This window comes from Phoxinus phoxinus (assembly GCF_949152265.1).
Source record: "Phoxinus phoxinus genome assembly, chromosome: 12".
NCBI lineage: Eukaryota > Metazoa > Chordata > Actinopteri > Cypriniformes > Leuciscidae > Phoxinus > Phoxinus phoxinus.
In genome coordinates this window covers 14,210,207-14,226,545 of record NC_136887.1, presented here as the reverse complement: position 1 = coordinate 14,226,545, position 16,339 = coordinate 14,210,207, and the positions used below count along the sequence as shown (strand labels likewise).

Here is a 16,339-nt window from a genome sequence, read left to right as displayed (position 1 = left end):
TGACAGAAATATAATTTCTGTTTTTTTTTTTAGGCCTAAACTAAACCTTTAAGATGGCTGATCAAATTTAACAACCGGAAAAAAAGGATGAGAACAACGTTTACAGCTCAAATCATTTACAAGTTTAAAAGACTAAAAAGTGATCAAATCTGCATTTTAATCATTGCAAAAAAGGCACCATTCACTTTCATTGTAAATGCCTCACTGTCATCTCGATGTGTATTTTGTAATGCTGTACGTGGATTGAACATGGAATGATGGGATCTTCAGACACAGAACACGGCAACACTGTACAAAAAACAGAATGTTGAAATATTCAAGTTGCCGAAGCCTCTTTGTAAAGATGCTTTACATGTTCAGTTCACTTAGATTTCAGTCCATCTGAAGCGTCTATATTAAACATTCATGGCAAAAAGAAATAATGAATTAAGGGTTGTTCGACGACAGGGGGAAACACAATCATTAGTCATTATTAATTCATGTTTGAGAGGCCAAATGTATGACAAGCATTTGAAAATAATTTTTCATACTTGTGGCCGAGGGAAATGAAAAAAGGGCAGTGGGAACCAATCATGTGTAATAAAGCTTGAGTTTCCCTCAGCAATAAGTGAAAAAAAAAAAAAAATCACCTTACAAATTGCACAACAGAGAAGCATTAGTGACGCTTGACTGTGCCGCCGGAAGAACTTTCTCTCCGAACGAGACGCAACTCACACCGTTTACTCCTACAGACAAACACACACACACACTTGCACACGTGACACATACTCCGATTGTTAATGAGAGCTCCGTGCAAACCCAGCAACACTGCTCGACACCTTCACAACTGCTTACTCCGGTTAACAGTAGACCGAAAGTGATTAAAAAAAACTCCATATATATATAAAAAAAGACTCATATGAAAGAAAACGAACCATTAGAGATGTGAAAACACCGCAGAACGACTCAGATCGCTGGAGGACACAGAAGAGCTTAAGACTACTGTGGTCACCAGCGTACGCAGGAAAAGCCCGAAGGTTTGGAAAGGACGTGTGTGGCATAAATTCAGCCGAAGTGAGAGGAAATGTCTTCTAAAGGCGTATCTTTATCCCACCATTCCTCTTTTAATTAGCAGATGTGCTGGAAGTTGAACTTTTGAAGATTTTTTAGAAGCACTGGCCTAGATTGTTAAACTAATAAATTAGCCTGGTTGCAGATTCTCGTTGTTGTTTTTTTATTTAAAAATAGCAAGTTATTCAAACATTTACAGGATATGTGAACAAAAGATTCTATGCAGCTTCTGCAGCCTATACAGAAGAGAAAAGAAATATATTCATGTTATTTATAAGGTTGTTCTTTTTTACAAATCAGAGGCGAAACGAGAAAAAGAAAATGTATGTTGACAGTTCAAGTCCTCGGTTCAGCAAACCCTGATTTTTACCCGATGAGTTTCCCGTTCGCCGCAGCGGCTCAGAGTCGCGTTGTGTAGTACAAGCGCACGGTGCGCGTACACACACTCTGACATGTGCTCGTGTGTACACATACTAAAACATACTACACACACACACCAAAGTCTTGAGGTTCTCTAGGTCTCCAAGTGTTTTTTCCACATTTAAATGCCATGGGGCTGGGCGGATGGACACGGAGAGCTGGCAGGTGATTGGTTGTAACCCCTCCGGTCCGTCGGCCGTTTTGTTTTCTAGCGGGAAGCCCGACCCGTGTCTCTACGCCGTCTTAATGCCCTCAAACCCGCAGAACTTCCAGCGCTTCTCCAAACTAGCCCCGACACCCGTCAACTCCTGCTTGAACGTGCAGGGCAGCCGACCCAAAAGAGTCTCCACTTCTGTGGTACTGATCTGAAACAACAAGAACATCAATGTCTCAATTAAGAGGATGTTGATTTGTACAGCGCTTTTCACAACACGGATCGAAAGCAGATTTATAGAAAATGCATGTTTCAATGATACAATGTCATTTTGCCCACATGAGCAGGGGCTCTAGAATTAAATAAATACATTTAATTGAAGGACTTTGACACAGATGTCTGTATCAAGTAAAAAACTCCAACGGCGGTGAGGTGAGATGAACCTCTAGCAACAAAAATAATGTACAGCTCTTCAGATTAAACAGATGAAATGATGCTATTAAGGAACGTGTTTTTCGATGTAAACGCGCTAGAAAGACGTGTTTGTCCATTGCGTTCGCGTCTTTTGCAGCGTCTCGCATGTGTCAAGGCATTTTAAAAAAGCGATGCTCAAGTAAAAAGTCAAGTTTTAAAAGACGCATCTACATCTTTTGCGTTTTTTACCCTCAAAATGCTTTGAGCATTTTAGGCAGGAAATAAGGCAGGAAATAAAGCTTGTGAGTGTAATGATTTCATTATACTGTGAGGATAATATAATGGCAGGTTGTCATGTCAAGTACATCCACTGTTGGCATATTCTGTATAAAACACAAGTCAAGCTTAATCAACAGCTTTTGTGGCATAATGTTGATTAACTCAAAAGCTTAATTTAGACTTGTCACTATTTATATATAAAAAAGCATAAATCTGGGTCAGAGTGATGCACTTACAATGGAAGTGAATGGGGCCAATCTGTAAACATTTCAATAGTTTTTTTTCTTTTACACGACTTTAGAAAACATCTTTAAAAGAACTGGGGGAAAAAAGTGGCAACTTTATAGAGCCGACAATGTATCGCCTAAATCCCCTAGAATGATTTCAGAGCTCAAAAAATAATACAAATGTTTTATTAATTATTTTTATGAAGTGCTTTTATGAAATAAATCACATTTCTGCTCAAAAATCAGCCGCATTTACTGCCCATTACCGACATGTAAAGCAACCAAACACAGTTCATTTTGTGTAGGGGTGTGAAAATGTAACTCGTCATGTTTCTTTACAAATTATATTATATTGTATTGGCTTTACAAACTGAATGAAAAATTTAATGACAAATTAATGATTAATTTCAGAGTATTTTTGGTTTGAACTCCACAAGTGGGCAACACTTTATTTTACAGTACAGTGTCCTTGTTACACATTACATGTAGTTACTGTAGTAATAACTATAAATTATGCATAATTACATGCAACTAACCCTAAACCAAACCCTAATCCTATAGTAAGTATATGTAGTTAATTAATATTACTCAGAACCTAAATGTATAATTACAGTGTGTAAAACCTGATGTTAATTTTCTCCCGTATTTAAGAATCATTCTAATATCATCTTGACCTTTATTGAGTGTGAGGACATTTGGCCATCTAGAGCCAAATGATCAATGTTACAAATGTACTTGCTGGATCATTGACCTAGAAATAGTGCAGAATCTTAAATATTTCGTTTTACATTTGCCTGCTGTTTGATGTGGTCTCAGATTTTTGCCCCCCACTGTATATAAGCGCAACACGAATCTCAAAACATGCGACGAGAACTGTGTTCTTCACAGGATCGCGGAACCCACTTGCACCAGCTTATCGAGTGCCAAGCAGGGCGACGTGAATGGCGGTTTATCAATTAAACCCTCCCACTGGAGTGCATTGTTTTTAGTGAAAACAAGCGGGAGTGTTGTTGAAGATATGAAGGCATGTGTGCGCTGCGGAGAGAGAGAGAGAGAGAGAGCGTGGGCACTGACAGCCGGAGGGCTTCGACTCAAAACTGAAAAGATATAGAGCCTCATTTTCACCCTCCATCTGTAAGTGTAAATTAGTCACTGTGTGACAGCAAAAGAAGAGAGAGAGAGAGAGAGAGAGAGAGAGAGAGAGAGAGATAGATAGATAGAGAGAGAGAGAGAGAGAGATGAAGGGAAATAAAGGGTAATCAACACTGCGCTATAGAAAGATGAGCGTTTTATTTCGGCATTAAACATTTTGGCAGGAAAAGCTTGAGGACTGTATTTGAGAACCGGAAGATGAAAACAGACACACACACACACACACACACACACACACGAAATGTGTGTGTGTGGTCCCGCTGTGTGTGTGAGAGCTGTGCTTACACCCTGAGCACTTTCTGTCTGCTCAAGGGCTGTTTACTCAGCAGAACATTAGAATGGTAAGCAGACCGCCATACATGCTTTCTGTCTGTGTGTGTGTGTGTATGTGTGTGTGTACAGGTGCTGCAAATAACATTCAGTCAGAGTGAGTAACCTGTGTGTGTGTTTGTCAATGTTATAACCGTCAGTTAAAACTTTTATGAAGACCGAAGCTAATAAAATACATTAAAAAAGTTGTCAAAATCCCAAAAATCTAATGTAATACGGCTGTTTGTGAATGTAAAAGGTCTGCAAAGTTTTAAAGGTTAAAGTGCATGATAAATGGAGTTATTGTTTTGTATTATCCTAAAAGAAAGAACAGATTCTGAACTGCTGACACGAGGTGTTAATAATTCCAGTCTCATTTCCTGTTCCATACCAACATAGCAATGTAGCAAATTTGCATAACGCCAGCCTGTGGTCTTCATTGTCTGCCCGCGAACAACGTCTACTTTGCACTGTAGTTGAAGTTGAGGCCTGGAAGAGTTTAGTTTGTGTTGTCGACATGTTGAAAAGGTGCCGCAAATCCACATGCATGCACTTCCATCTGACCAATCAGAGCAGAGTAGGCTCTCGGAAAATAACTCGAATCTTCGAAGAACTGTTTCTTCATCTTCAGACTCTTTGAAAAATATGGGGATGCTGCAATGTATATTATGAGAAACTTAAAGTATTTTTGACCTTGGATGCATGTAAACCTATTGCAGGACAAAATGAAGAACCTTTAAAATAGCATAATAGGGGCATTTTAAACTGCTGAAGTGAAGTATCTGTAATCATAGTAGGATTGAATGGCTATTGATAAGTAATGATGGTTAACATCTGACAATAAATAACAACTCAAATTTTAATTAACCAAACTGAAAATGAATAGGCACATTTTCTGAACCGTAAATCGTGGAGTGTGTCCGTTTCATACCTTAGTGTCCAGCCGCTGTAAATAGGAGCAGATATATTCAATGCTGGCTCCAAAAGGATGGACGTGAAGAAACGTTGAGATGATTCCTGTGGAAGTAAAGGCAAAGATGAATCACTGATCTATACAGTATAAACCGAATATCGGTTCCAAAACCATTTAGAAGCTGCCAGCTTTTAAGCCATATTTTTACTAAGCACTATGAATGAAGGCCAATATCACTGATACCAGTCCTGCTACTGATGTCTCTATTAAATGGATTAAAAATAAATAAATAAAATTCTGGGGATGAAATTAATTACAGTGGCAGTGAGAGCTCAACTTGCTGCATTTGAAGAAAACGCATGCAAATAGAAAAAAACACAGACGAGCAAATTAAGAAAACATCTTTAGTATGACAACACAACGTGCTGCAAATACACTGGGACCGCTTATTGTTCAATGTCTACACGTCAGTGGTGTTGTCAATGAGTTTGTTTATTTTAACATCCAGATCATAAGTGGGTTCTCAGTATTTGCAGCACGTTGTCAAACGGATGAAGATGTTTTCTTAAGTTGCTGGTGTTTTTTCTATTTGTATGTGCTTTCTTCAGCTGTGTTGAGCTCTCTCGCCAAATCATAGCCATTTAAAACATTTATTATGCTTAACAAATATTAGAACAACTTTTAATTCAAGTGAACTTGTACCAATTTTCAAATAAACCCATTATAATAAATGTCACATTTAGCTGTGCCTTTAATATAGTGTGTTGTATACAGTAATATAGTGATTTTCCTGTCTTTGTCAATCTCAGAAGCTGTAAGTTCATTTTCCCATTCACAATAAGTAAGAAAATTTGTTCTAGCTAGAACATTTTCAATATTTTAACACGCTAAACAGAAAGTATTAATCACAGAAACAGACATTTACTTTTGACAGCCCTAATTGATCACATTTAAAAAATATATTATACAATTGTAAATAAACAGCATGAAATATATGTACATAAATGAATACATCTGTTTAATATATTAAATAGATATTTATTTGTATATCATTTAAAATATATAAATATTTTAATAATGAATATACATAAATAAAGCGTACTTGTTAATATCTTTATTTAATTATATACATATTCTTCATAAAATAACAAATAATCAATTTCAAAACTGATGATTATTTTACATAAACATTGCATTTATTGAGATTTCCTCAAACCTTGGATTCATTTATTGTAGTTGCAGAGCATTTTGGCATTGCTTGCTCCACATAGGATACAATGCTGCCTCAGATCTTGGCCCAAATGAGGTATCTTAGAAGACTTGAATAATTATTAAAAAGAGAGCATGCCTACGAGGCCTTAAAATGCCATAGAAGTAGGCAGCTCACTTGGTTTTGGAACAGAGCATCAGCAATTGATATTTCCAAGCGCTGATTTGCAAATGATTCCAAGTACTTGAGGTGTTTTCCCCTGAAGTGGATATCCTCATCGGCTAACTCTGCCTCTTGAACTTTCCAAAATGATTACGAGTGTTTAATTGCAGTTTTGATGCTGTTTGGCGTAATCAAGGTTGTTCTTCGGGCCTGCTGAGTGCTTCATTCACACACTCAAACATATGGAATAGCAATAACAGCTGCTATTAGCACTTCTGGCTTTAATGTGATGGAGAATAACTCGCTTATTCTGAACGCATTATGATCAGGGAAGCAAAGCAGCTCTCCAGAGAGAAGCGCGCAGGTGCCGCAAAGTCAATATTCCATTAGTCTTGATGGACTGTAGACATAGTTATATATTATACATGGTTTCATTGCAGTGTGTTTGGATTACTATACCTTTCCATTGACACACATTGATCCAAAGCCAAACATTGTAAGGTGAAAGAAAACGGACCTTTCATAACGTAATGCGATGTTTCACTAATTAATGCATATCTGCAAGAAGATATAATGCTGTGTGTGCTTAAACAAACACCCTGAGCTGGCAGCTGTGTGTAGTACTTCATCCAAAAATTACAATTCTGCCATTTTCTACTCAACCTCGTGTCATTCCAAACCCGTGCGGTTTGCTTTCTTCCAAGGAAGGAACACAAAATGAGAAGATTAGCAGTGATGACAAAAATCGTCATAGAAATAGTCGCTGAAAATGCCATCTTATGCGGCTCTCAACTCTCATTTGCATGCATACAATGTGTTGCGTGAATACGCTTTGCACCAGGAATGACGTCAGAGGTGGCAAAAGGAGTTGGTTGCAGTGTAGCTACAGTGAAGAGGAAGATCTTCAGCAGAAACTGGCTTGAACTACAGTCTGATTCCTCAAACAAAACTTTCACACGGCTTGAGAATAAGGGCAGAATTGTGCAAGAGTCAAATTTATAGAGCCCTGCACTCAACATTTGGAAGAAAAAATGTATATCGTGGTCACAAATGAAGAATTCCCACCCACAAATTAATTATTTGATCATTTCGTTTCATCCATTAATTTCCTTGTGTAACTAAAAGAAAGTCAAATGGGCTTGGAACAGTAGTAATTAGATTTACATGTGTTTTTTCAGGACACACCAGCTATCAGTGGAGGAGAGTAGACTGATGTTGCCAATTAAACGGGGATTATTAGGAGGCTGTGATGGATAGAGGTCAATAGGGGAAAACTGCCCTGAACAGAAGAGTCACAGCACTCTTACCCAGAAATGCCTGGGAGTTTTAACCCTGTAAAGCCTGAGATATGCAATAATACTCAGAAAAATCTAAATGAAAGGAGTTGAGTATCATATTTGATACATCAGGCATTTATGGAACATATAGTATGATATAAGAGACTTTATTCAGAGCTCAGTTTTATTCACAGGCCCAAACTGAGCAAAAATTTGCAATTTGAAGCATATTTATGAAATCGTGATAACTTTAATTGAAAATCAACGAGACTAATATGTCTTAAGAAGATATTTAAATGCTTAGTTTGATCATCAAAGCTCTAGTTTTTATTCTGGGGGCAGAACATATAATGCAATGCAATTAAACGCAAATGAACGTTCCTCAAAAGCAGCAAGCCTGATGTATCAATTTGATACATTTGAACATGATTTTTCTTAAAATGATCAAGTGCCCCAAAGCGGCTTCAGTCTAATACGTTTTCGGGCCCTATGCAGCGCCAGGTGTTTTTTGCTAGTTTCTGCCTGACACAGTTATCTTTTCATGTCCTGCGCCACGTTATGTAAATGGCAAATGCATTTGCACCCATCTGTGCACCCATGGGCTGCTGGTCTGAAAACGAGGTGTGTTCAGGCGCATTGTTGGCGCGTTGCTATTTTGAGGCAACAGAAATAGACTGCGCCATTGACCAACTGAAACCTGGTCTAAAGTCATGGCGCAATATTGGATTTGTTATTTAAAGAGTGCGTTAGTAATGTGCGCCTCTAGGCGGGTCCACAACGTGCGTGCACTCTGCTTATTAAACACACAGGGATGCACAGCAGCACACAAAAATGCCAAATATTTTAAATAAAAGGTGTACAATGTAAAAGATTATTATTGTATACATAAAGATATGGTGGAATCCGGCTTGTCCCGTAGATGATCTGCTTGCGTGCTTTAATCTCACGTACGAGCAGATCCGTTTCCTGTTTCTGTTTCAGTTTTTCCGCTTGCAAATTCCGCTATCTAAATAGCGAATCCGCCATGGCGCGAGCGCAACTGGCTTTTAAAGAAAATGGGAGATGAGACTAAACACATTCATTACTCATTAAGAGAATAGGGACAACCCTTTAATGGCTCGTTTCCACTGAGCGGTACGGTACGGTATAGTACAGTATGGTAGGCAATTATTTGTGTTTCCACTGTCAAAAGTTGTGAATGGTACCAAAATGCTAAACCGTACCGTAAAACTTTTTGGGCACCCTTTAATTGGGGTACCTATTACAGTGGTACGGTACTAAAGGGTGGAGCTAGACTCACTGCAGAACGTTGATTGGTTGACAGAGAATCGTCACTTGCGCATGCTACGAAATGTAGTTTTAAGAGTTTTTCAGGCGAGAATGTAGTTGTTTAAAGCTCAAATCTGTGGTTTATTTATAAAGATGAAAATTTGATCCAGGTTATGAGATCCATTCCAGGCGATCACCGGACGCTCATGTTTTTTCAGGGAAACACCATGCCTATCAAGTAAGGGTACTGTTGGCGGTGGAAACGCTAGCCGGATGATGGTTTACCGTGATGGAACCGTACTGTACTGTACCGTACCACTCAGTGGAAACGAGCCATTAGACCATGCGCCAGGCGACACCAACCATTTTCCCATCGTTAAACTAGCAAAAGTGGATTCGGAAAAGTGAACTTGTGCCATGCGCTTAGATTGTTAAAATAGGGCCCTGTATGTTAAATTTTCACTGCTCCTAATGTGTGTGCACTAACTTGGATGGATTAAATGCAGAGGAGAAATTCAGAGTATGGGTTACCATTCTTGACACGTCACATCGTCATTTAACGCTTCCTCCTTAATAATTTAGATCAGAATCCAATTAGATACACAATGCAGTGAGTGAACGTGGATGAACAAAAGCAAGCAGCTGTATAACAGCCGCTGTATGAACAGGTCATTTGGTGCGGCTTCCAAAACACATTTCACTTGCTACAAGCAAGCACTATCACAATGCACATTTCATTATGTCTGAATGCAGGCATGGTCTATTCGCTCCTCCTCAAAAACTGCCTGAGCTAAAGCGGATCTGATGGGATGAAAGAGGCTGAAGGAGAGCTCATGGACAGCTAAAATACTCCACTAGGGGTTACTGAAGCTGCTTTCTTCATCAGAGAGCAATGTACTGGACAGCAGCACGATCAGCACTCTTTCCGGTCACTGAACTGGCAAATAAGCCAAATAAAATACAGATAAAAACCTAGACAACTGTGCCAAACATGCGCAGGCAAGACAATTACACATGCAGATAATGCTGGTGGTTTAATCTGGATTATATCTTCCTCTTATGTTATGGCAATCATTTCTCAGTTTTTTTTTTTTGGCATAAACAAATGTACATGTGATAAGCAGGGTATAAGTGGAGTAATTGACTCTGGATTTTTGAATAATTAAAAATCAGAGGTGTAACCGCCCCTCCACTTTGAGGCCACATTACCACCTCAGGGTGTGCATTCATGTTTAATAATTCAACATTCCAGAGTCAATTATTTCTTCCTTTCTGGCTGTTTCTCAAAATATAGTGAGCTGTCTACCTAGACAGAGTTTTTGGCCATCAATTTTGGTGCATTCCACAGCCCCCCCCCCCCCCCCCCCCCCTCTCTCTCTCTCTCTCTCTCTCTCTGGCTGTACCGTGGATGACATGTTAAAGTTCCTCATTAAAAAGCATCCGAGGTGACTCATTTGAGACTCATTTGGTCAGCCAATTAACACCTGCACCCTAGTAGAGATAGCTGTGGATGATGGAAATAATGAGAAGTTTTTTTTTTTTTTTTACAGTCTTATGTCTGATTAGATAAAGTGTGAAAAACAGTTTTATGTTGATGGTTGTGCCGTCTCTTGACACTCACCCACGAGCAGAGCCTCTCTCTCAGACTTGACTGGGCTGGGCGGCCCCTTCTCCGGCAGGCTCTCCTTCTCCTGACTGCAGGACACCACAGCCGACGCTGACGCCTCCTATGGCAGGAAATAACAGCAGAAAAGAAAGTTGTTTTCTTCTCACACACAACTGGCCCTCCCCTCATTACCCCGGCCCTCTGACGGGGCTGCAATCTCTTCGCCCAGTTGTGTCAGAGTGATTTATCCCGCGACAAATAAAGTTCTCCTGCGCTCGATTGGCCTGTAATGATCTGTCATGTTCTGCGAGAGGTTGGAGGAGGGGAAATGGGACAACAGAAGAGGGTGTAGGGTAAGAGGAAAATATAGAGAGAAAGAACAACAGAGTGGAAGGAACAAAAAGCTGGAGAGAGCCGAGAAGAGCAGAATAATGGACACTTTTCACGAATAGGTGGCAAACTAGGGCCAGCAACCTTTTTTTTTTAGTAAGTTAGGGTTAAGTAAAAGGAGCTTAACCTTCTGTCATCAACATCAGGAGTTCAATCTAAATATTAAATGAGTTTTATTATTTTCTAATTATTTTCTATAGGGTTTGCAACCCTGTCAGCGGCATTTAGGAGATGTATTATCACAAGTTTAAATCTTACTTTTATGATTTTGTTAACATTAAACGTTAAAAATAAACACAAAAAACATTACAAAAAAAATTCCTGAATTCCTAAAATAGAAAACAATTCTTTAAAATTTTAATGATATTTCACAATATTACTGTATTTTTTTATCAGAATAAATGCAACCTTGGTGAGCATAAGAGTTTTTTTTGTAAGAACATTTAAAAACCCCATTTGAACGGTAGTGTATATTATATTGAGAAGTCGAAAAGACTAAGGTAGGACAAGCCAAATTCTCCATTTTAATTTTTCATAGAAGACACATTTTTTATACCAGATAATACTCATCTAACATATCCATGTCTCACTACATAAAACATCATTTTTTTGTGCGATTTGTGCTTCTAATGTTTTTTTTTAAAGCCATGGCACACCAAAGTGTCCCGTACTCGTGGAATGTGCCAGTGTGAGGTGTGATGTGAAGCAGTGATGTGGACAAGTGTCAGAGATGGAGAACAGCGTCTCCCACTTACGCTGGCGTGATTTGCACTTTCATCGCTTCCTCTGTCCTCCTGCTTGTCCGTCTCCAGCTAGTCAATTAAAAGAATGAGAGAGCTGTCAGCGAGTAATATGTCATAGGCTCACACTCACACACACTGTTCACACGGGGGAAACTAAAGCACGCGGGACAGACCGCTGGGCAGGAAGTGGAATCACAGGCCTGACACGGCGAGAGTTGAAGGTCAGGTTTGCAATGGATTCCTCTAAATGCCAAATAAGTATTTGTCCTGCTCAATGAAACTCTAATGAAGCACAGCTTAATCGCAGAGTGAAGGAAGCCATTTCAAGCCGCTCTGCTGAGATTAGTAACGCAACCTGATGCTAACGGAATATTTAGTGGCGTTCGCCAAGGAAAGAATCACTATTGATATTGCTCATGCAGCATGCTTAGGGATTTGAACAAACGCCACATCCATATATTAAACTTTGGATTATCATCTTTGGCTACATACATGAAATATATCTCAAATAACGCGGCTTGTCGAGAAGAGGCGTGTTATTACTTTTCTAAGTGATCTGATTTTCGTCTAGCTACTGTATGATAAAAAAGGTGAACAAATCCCATGAAAGGCCTAAGCCATATCTAGATAGCAGAATATTATAGACTCTGTTCAATTTTTTCTTCTTGTGGCAGCATACAGAGAGCGCCCTGGGGGGCACCCGGATATAATAAAAAATCATGAAAATATTGTCTGGCCAACGGCAAGTTTTAGAGGGGCGAGCACAGATTACATTTTCTTCATGAAATGTAAATTGTTCGTATTATAAAGCAGAACGCTTCAGTTCTGAAATCTGATTAGATAAATCACATTCAAAGCTGTGACTGCACATTAGTTGACTTGAAATCTATATTCATATAATTCTATAAATATATACAAAATAGGCTAAGAAACTACAGCAGTGGCCAAAAGTGATGTTTTTTTACATGACTAAACAAATAAAGGATATTTGTTTTTAATGACCCTAAAAGAAAACCATCAACATTGTATATATTTTTTAAAATATTTTAAATATGAGGGAAGAACAAAACACTAAACTTGGTGAAGGTATTTATCTGACAAAATCATTTGGCAAAAAAGGCAAACTACAGCTACAGGTTTAATTTTACTATGCAAAAAAAGTTAATAATAATAAAAAAGAATTAGAAAAGCTCAGGAAAAAAAGCATGCATTGACTACAACATAATCAGTTATGAATATTTTGTTAGCTCTATTTTTATTTTACACTGTAAAAAAATTATATGATCAACAAGTTGACAACATATGTTTTTACACTGCTTTAACGTATCAACATAAGTTGAGCAATTTTCAACTTTTTTTTTTACAAGTTATACAAGATTCAACTCATTTTTTAAGACAGTTAAATGTAATGTAAGTTGAAATGACTTAAACATCTAAGTTGATTGTTCTTTAATTTTTTACTTTTTTATGCCTGTACAATTTGGCATGTTTCATTGCGCCATCACAAATAAAACAATTGACTCCAAGTACAACTACCCAATATGCTAACAAAATCTTGAATAATATTTGAATAAAGGGTGTAAATGTAAATTTTCATAGGCTGGATATCACTTTTGGCCACTGATTTTTCATTGCATTGTTGAAAGAATCATTGAATTTGAATAAAATATTACTCAAATTTAAATAAATAAATAGTAAATGAATAAACAAATAATGTAACTATTAATAATACATTCATCATTACTGAACATTTGCGTCTTTCATCATACTACTGTAAAGTAAAAGGCCAGCTTTTTAATGCAGTGAGCTGATTTGGGACGACACGCACAACTCTACGACAGATATTCTAGGAAAAATATGAATGAAGTTTATCACAGCAAGAGACGGAAGAGCAAACACTGAGACGCACACGTACAGGCTGATGTATGACATACGCAACACATTCATCTAGCAGAAAACAATAAACTGCTCCCACAACCGATGGGCACAGATCTATAGGAGGAATGGCTGCGTTAAAATTGATTTTCATTTCTTCCATTAATGAGTCTGTCTCAGGTGATTCATCAATGCACATGCTGATGCCTTGAACTCTCCTTCAGCATGGATCAGTGGTGCCGAGATAAATTCCACTGCAGAGTGCCAATCAAACCAGACTCACTGCTGCACCACATGCAGACATTTCTCCTTCCCTTCCTGCTCTGAATCACGAGTAGCCGACCAACCATTTCTAAAATGATTAGTCTTGGAGGTGATAAAACCCAAACTTAACCTAAAACGATCCGCTCCACGGTACCAGATAAGAAAAACCGAGATAACGACATCTGTCTGTACAAGATAACAGGCTATCAAATTTTGGGCGTGCATCGTTTAGCCTTCTCAAATTGCCGTTACCTTTTGGAAGTTAAATTTGAAACTCAATATGATTAAAAATGTCACTTTTCCTAAGTTTCATACATGAATGAACAGTTTTTAACTAATTCGTTGGGAACGGTCCCCTAAGCAACACAGTCGTCAGGTTCCGCTGAATAAGAGCTCTGTTGAAGACAGTGGCGGTGACACGCGGTTAATTGAAAGCGGCTTGTTGTAGCCGCTGGTGTGGCGTGTTGGCTGGCGCTGCAGAGGTGCCATTAGTTTTCATTAGCATCTGCTGCTGGGAACTTGTGCGCTGATCGTACTGAAACCTTTAAGAGGACCCATTGTTTTGCATTTTCGGCACACATTTTAGAGGATGAATCAGCAGAAGATTACCTGTCTCCACATGGGCCTGCTCATCAACACGAGCGAGCGCTATATGTGAATGGTGCGGAGTTGCATGATTTTGCCAGGAGCACTCGAGTTCCCTCACTTCAAGATTGTGTGATAACGCACGAGCATAACACGTCAATGTGGCACGCATGTCAGCATAAATTCATAGAGAATTAACAGTCAGAATTCAAAGAGATGGCATTTAATGGCAAAATCTGAAGGAAATGTTAATGTGTGGATATTACTTATGAACAGGTTCAGCTGTATTCAAGTATGAGGACGACAATAAATCCATTGAAAATATCACTGAAAGAATGAGGATCTATTATGCTTTTTTAGATTTTCAACTGTCTTTGGTGTGTAATATTGCTGTTTGAGAATGAAAAAGTTCTGCAAAGTTACAAAGCACAAAGTCACTCCAAAGGGAGTTATATAACTATCAATATCAGTGCGCACTGTTTCTGAACTCCCTGAAATACCTCCATCGTAAGTCTTGAGTTTTTTTCCAGCAACGTAGATGTCCCAATATTCCTCATTTAAACAATTCCCGCCAAAGGCACATGCAAAATAAAGGGGCTATTGATCCAAACCAATCAGATCCCATTGCACTTTTTTGGAAGGATGGGCATCATAGAGACAGAAACTAAAGAGAGCGTTACTGACAGACTGGGAAGAGAGGTGCTGCAACAATGTAAAATATGTGAAAAATAATGAAAACCTATTCTAGTACACCACAAAATAAAATAAAAAATAAATAAAATTATATATATATATATATATATATATATATATATATATATATATATATATATATATATATATATATATAATACAATATAAATAAATATTTATTTTTATATATATTATATAAATTGTTGTTTGAAATGTCGTCGCTTCACTTACATACTCTGGCCAACATTTGTCCTCCTAAACCAGTGGTTCTCAACCAGGGGGTTGAAAAATTATTACAATTTAACATACTTTTAATTAAAATGCTAAAAAATAAATAAAGATGTACATTAAACTTAACTAACATTATATTGTTGAGTTTATTTATTTATTTTTATTGCAACAGAAGAACCACAGGTAGATGGGAGGGCCTTTGAATATAGTTTTGGTCAAAAAAGAGTTGAGAACCACTGTTATTTTCCAGACATCACAACTGGATCAATGCTATCACATCTCTGAAATAATGCCTCTAATGTTTATGCGTTAACATGAAGGCATTCAAATGGCGGCTTTCTTGTAAACAAGGGAGTCTAATGCAAGAATTGCACACTGTTTTCCTTCGTTTCAAACGCCGAGACTCATCCTGAGCTCATGTTATTTTAATTAGAGCGCAGGGAATCAGATATTCTCATTCTGATCTGATTCCCTGGAGAGCGTTCAGCAGGACAGACTCATTAATACACGCTGCCCTCAAACTGACAGCCATCTCATCTCCTCTCGTCATCGTCCTCTTTCTCCTCATCAGACAGAACACACCAAATCCAGACAGAGTTAAAAGAACAAAGGCGCGACACAAGCACAGGCAGAGACAGACATCTGTTACTCACGGGCAGAGCGTGTGATGTGGGGAAAGCTTGAATCCGATCTTTCAGACTCTGGATCTGGCTCTCGAGCTGTTGTTTTTCCTCAGAGTTCTTCTCCAGCTCCAGCTCTCTCTGTTTCAGATCCTCACGAAGCTTGAGCAGTTGCTAGAGAAACGGCACAAAGGACAATCGACGACATTAAAAACACATAACGAGAGACGAGCTTTATAAGAAGCTCAAAAGGCCTGACACTGCACGCGGTTAAGATCATCAGTATTTAAAGAGAACACACGCTGTGCGCAATCGCTTTGATGGCAGTTCGGGCTGCTTCATTAAACTGAATGTTAGGAGGTGTGAATATCTATGGCTCCTGTTCAAAACCCAGCGAGCCAACTGCTGTACCTGTTCCAATAGGTCAAGATTTGGCTGGTTAGCGTGGACCAGTTAGTTCCTGCTGGTTTATGTAGTAACTGGACCCAAAAAAGCA

General features: G+C 38.5%; 1 protein-coding gene across 13 annotated transcripts in view; it reads right to left on the bottom strand.

Annotated features, from left to right (window-relative positions):
• Nucleotides 1–1,185: 1,185 nt before the first annotated feature.
• The window catches only part of enox2 (ecto-NOX disulfide-thiol exchanger 2), a 275,039-nt gene continuing 259,885 nt past the window's right edge, over nt 1,186–16,339 (bottom strand). For 9 of the 13 annotated variants that reach the window (XM_079630832.1, XM_079630826.1, XM_079630827.1 and 6 more), the window contains 5 exons: nt 15,877–16,017; nt 11,588–11,644; nt 10,458–10,563; nt 4,937–5,022; nt 1,186–1,835 (listed from right to left, as the gene is read on the bottom strand). In XM_079630832.1, coding sequence (XP_079486958.1) covers nt 1,704–1,835; nt 4,937–5,022; nt 10,458–10,563; nt 11,588–11,644; nt 15,877–16,017 — 522 coding nt within the window. In that variant the 3' untranslated portion in view covers nt 1,186–1,703. The remainder of the gene's footprint in view (nt 1,836–4,936; nt 5,023–10,457; nt 10,564–11,587; nt 11,645–15,876; nt 16,018–16,339) is intronic. The other 4 variants (XM_079630834.1, XM_079630830.1, XM_079630829.1 and 1 more) reach the window with 1 other exon arrangement.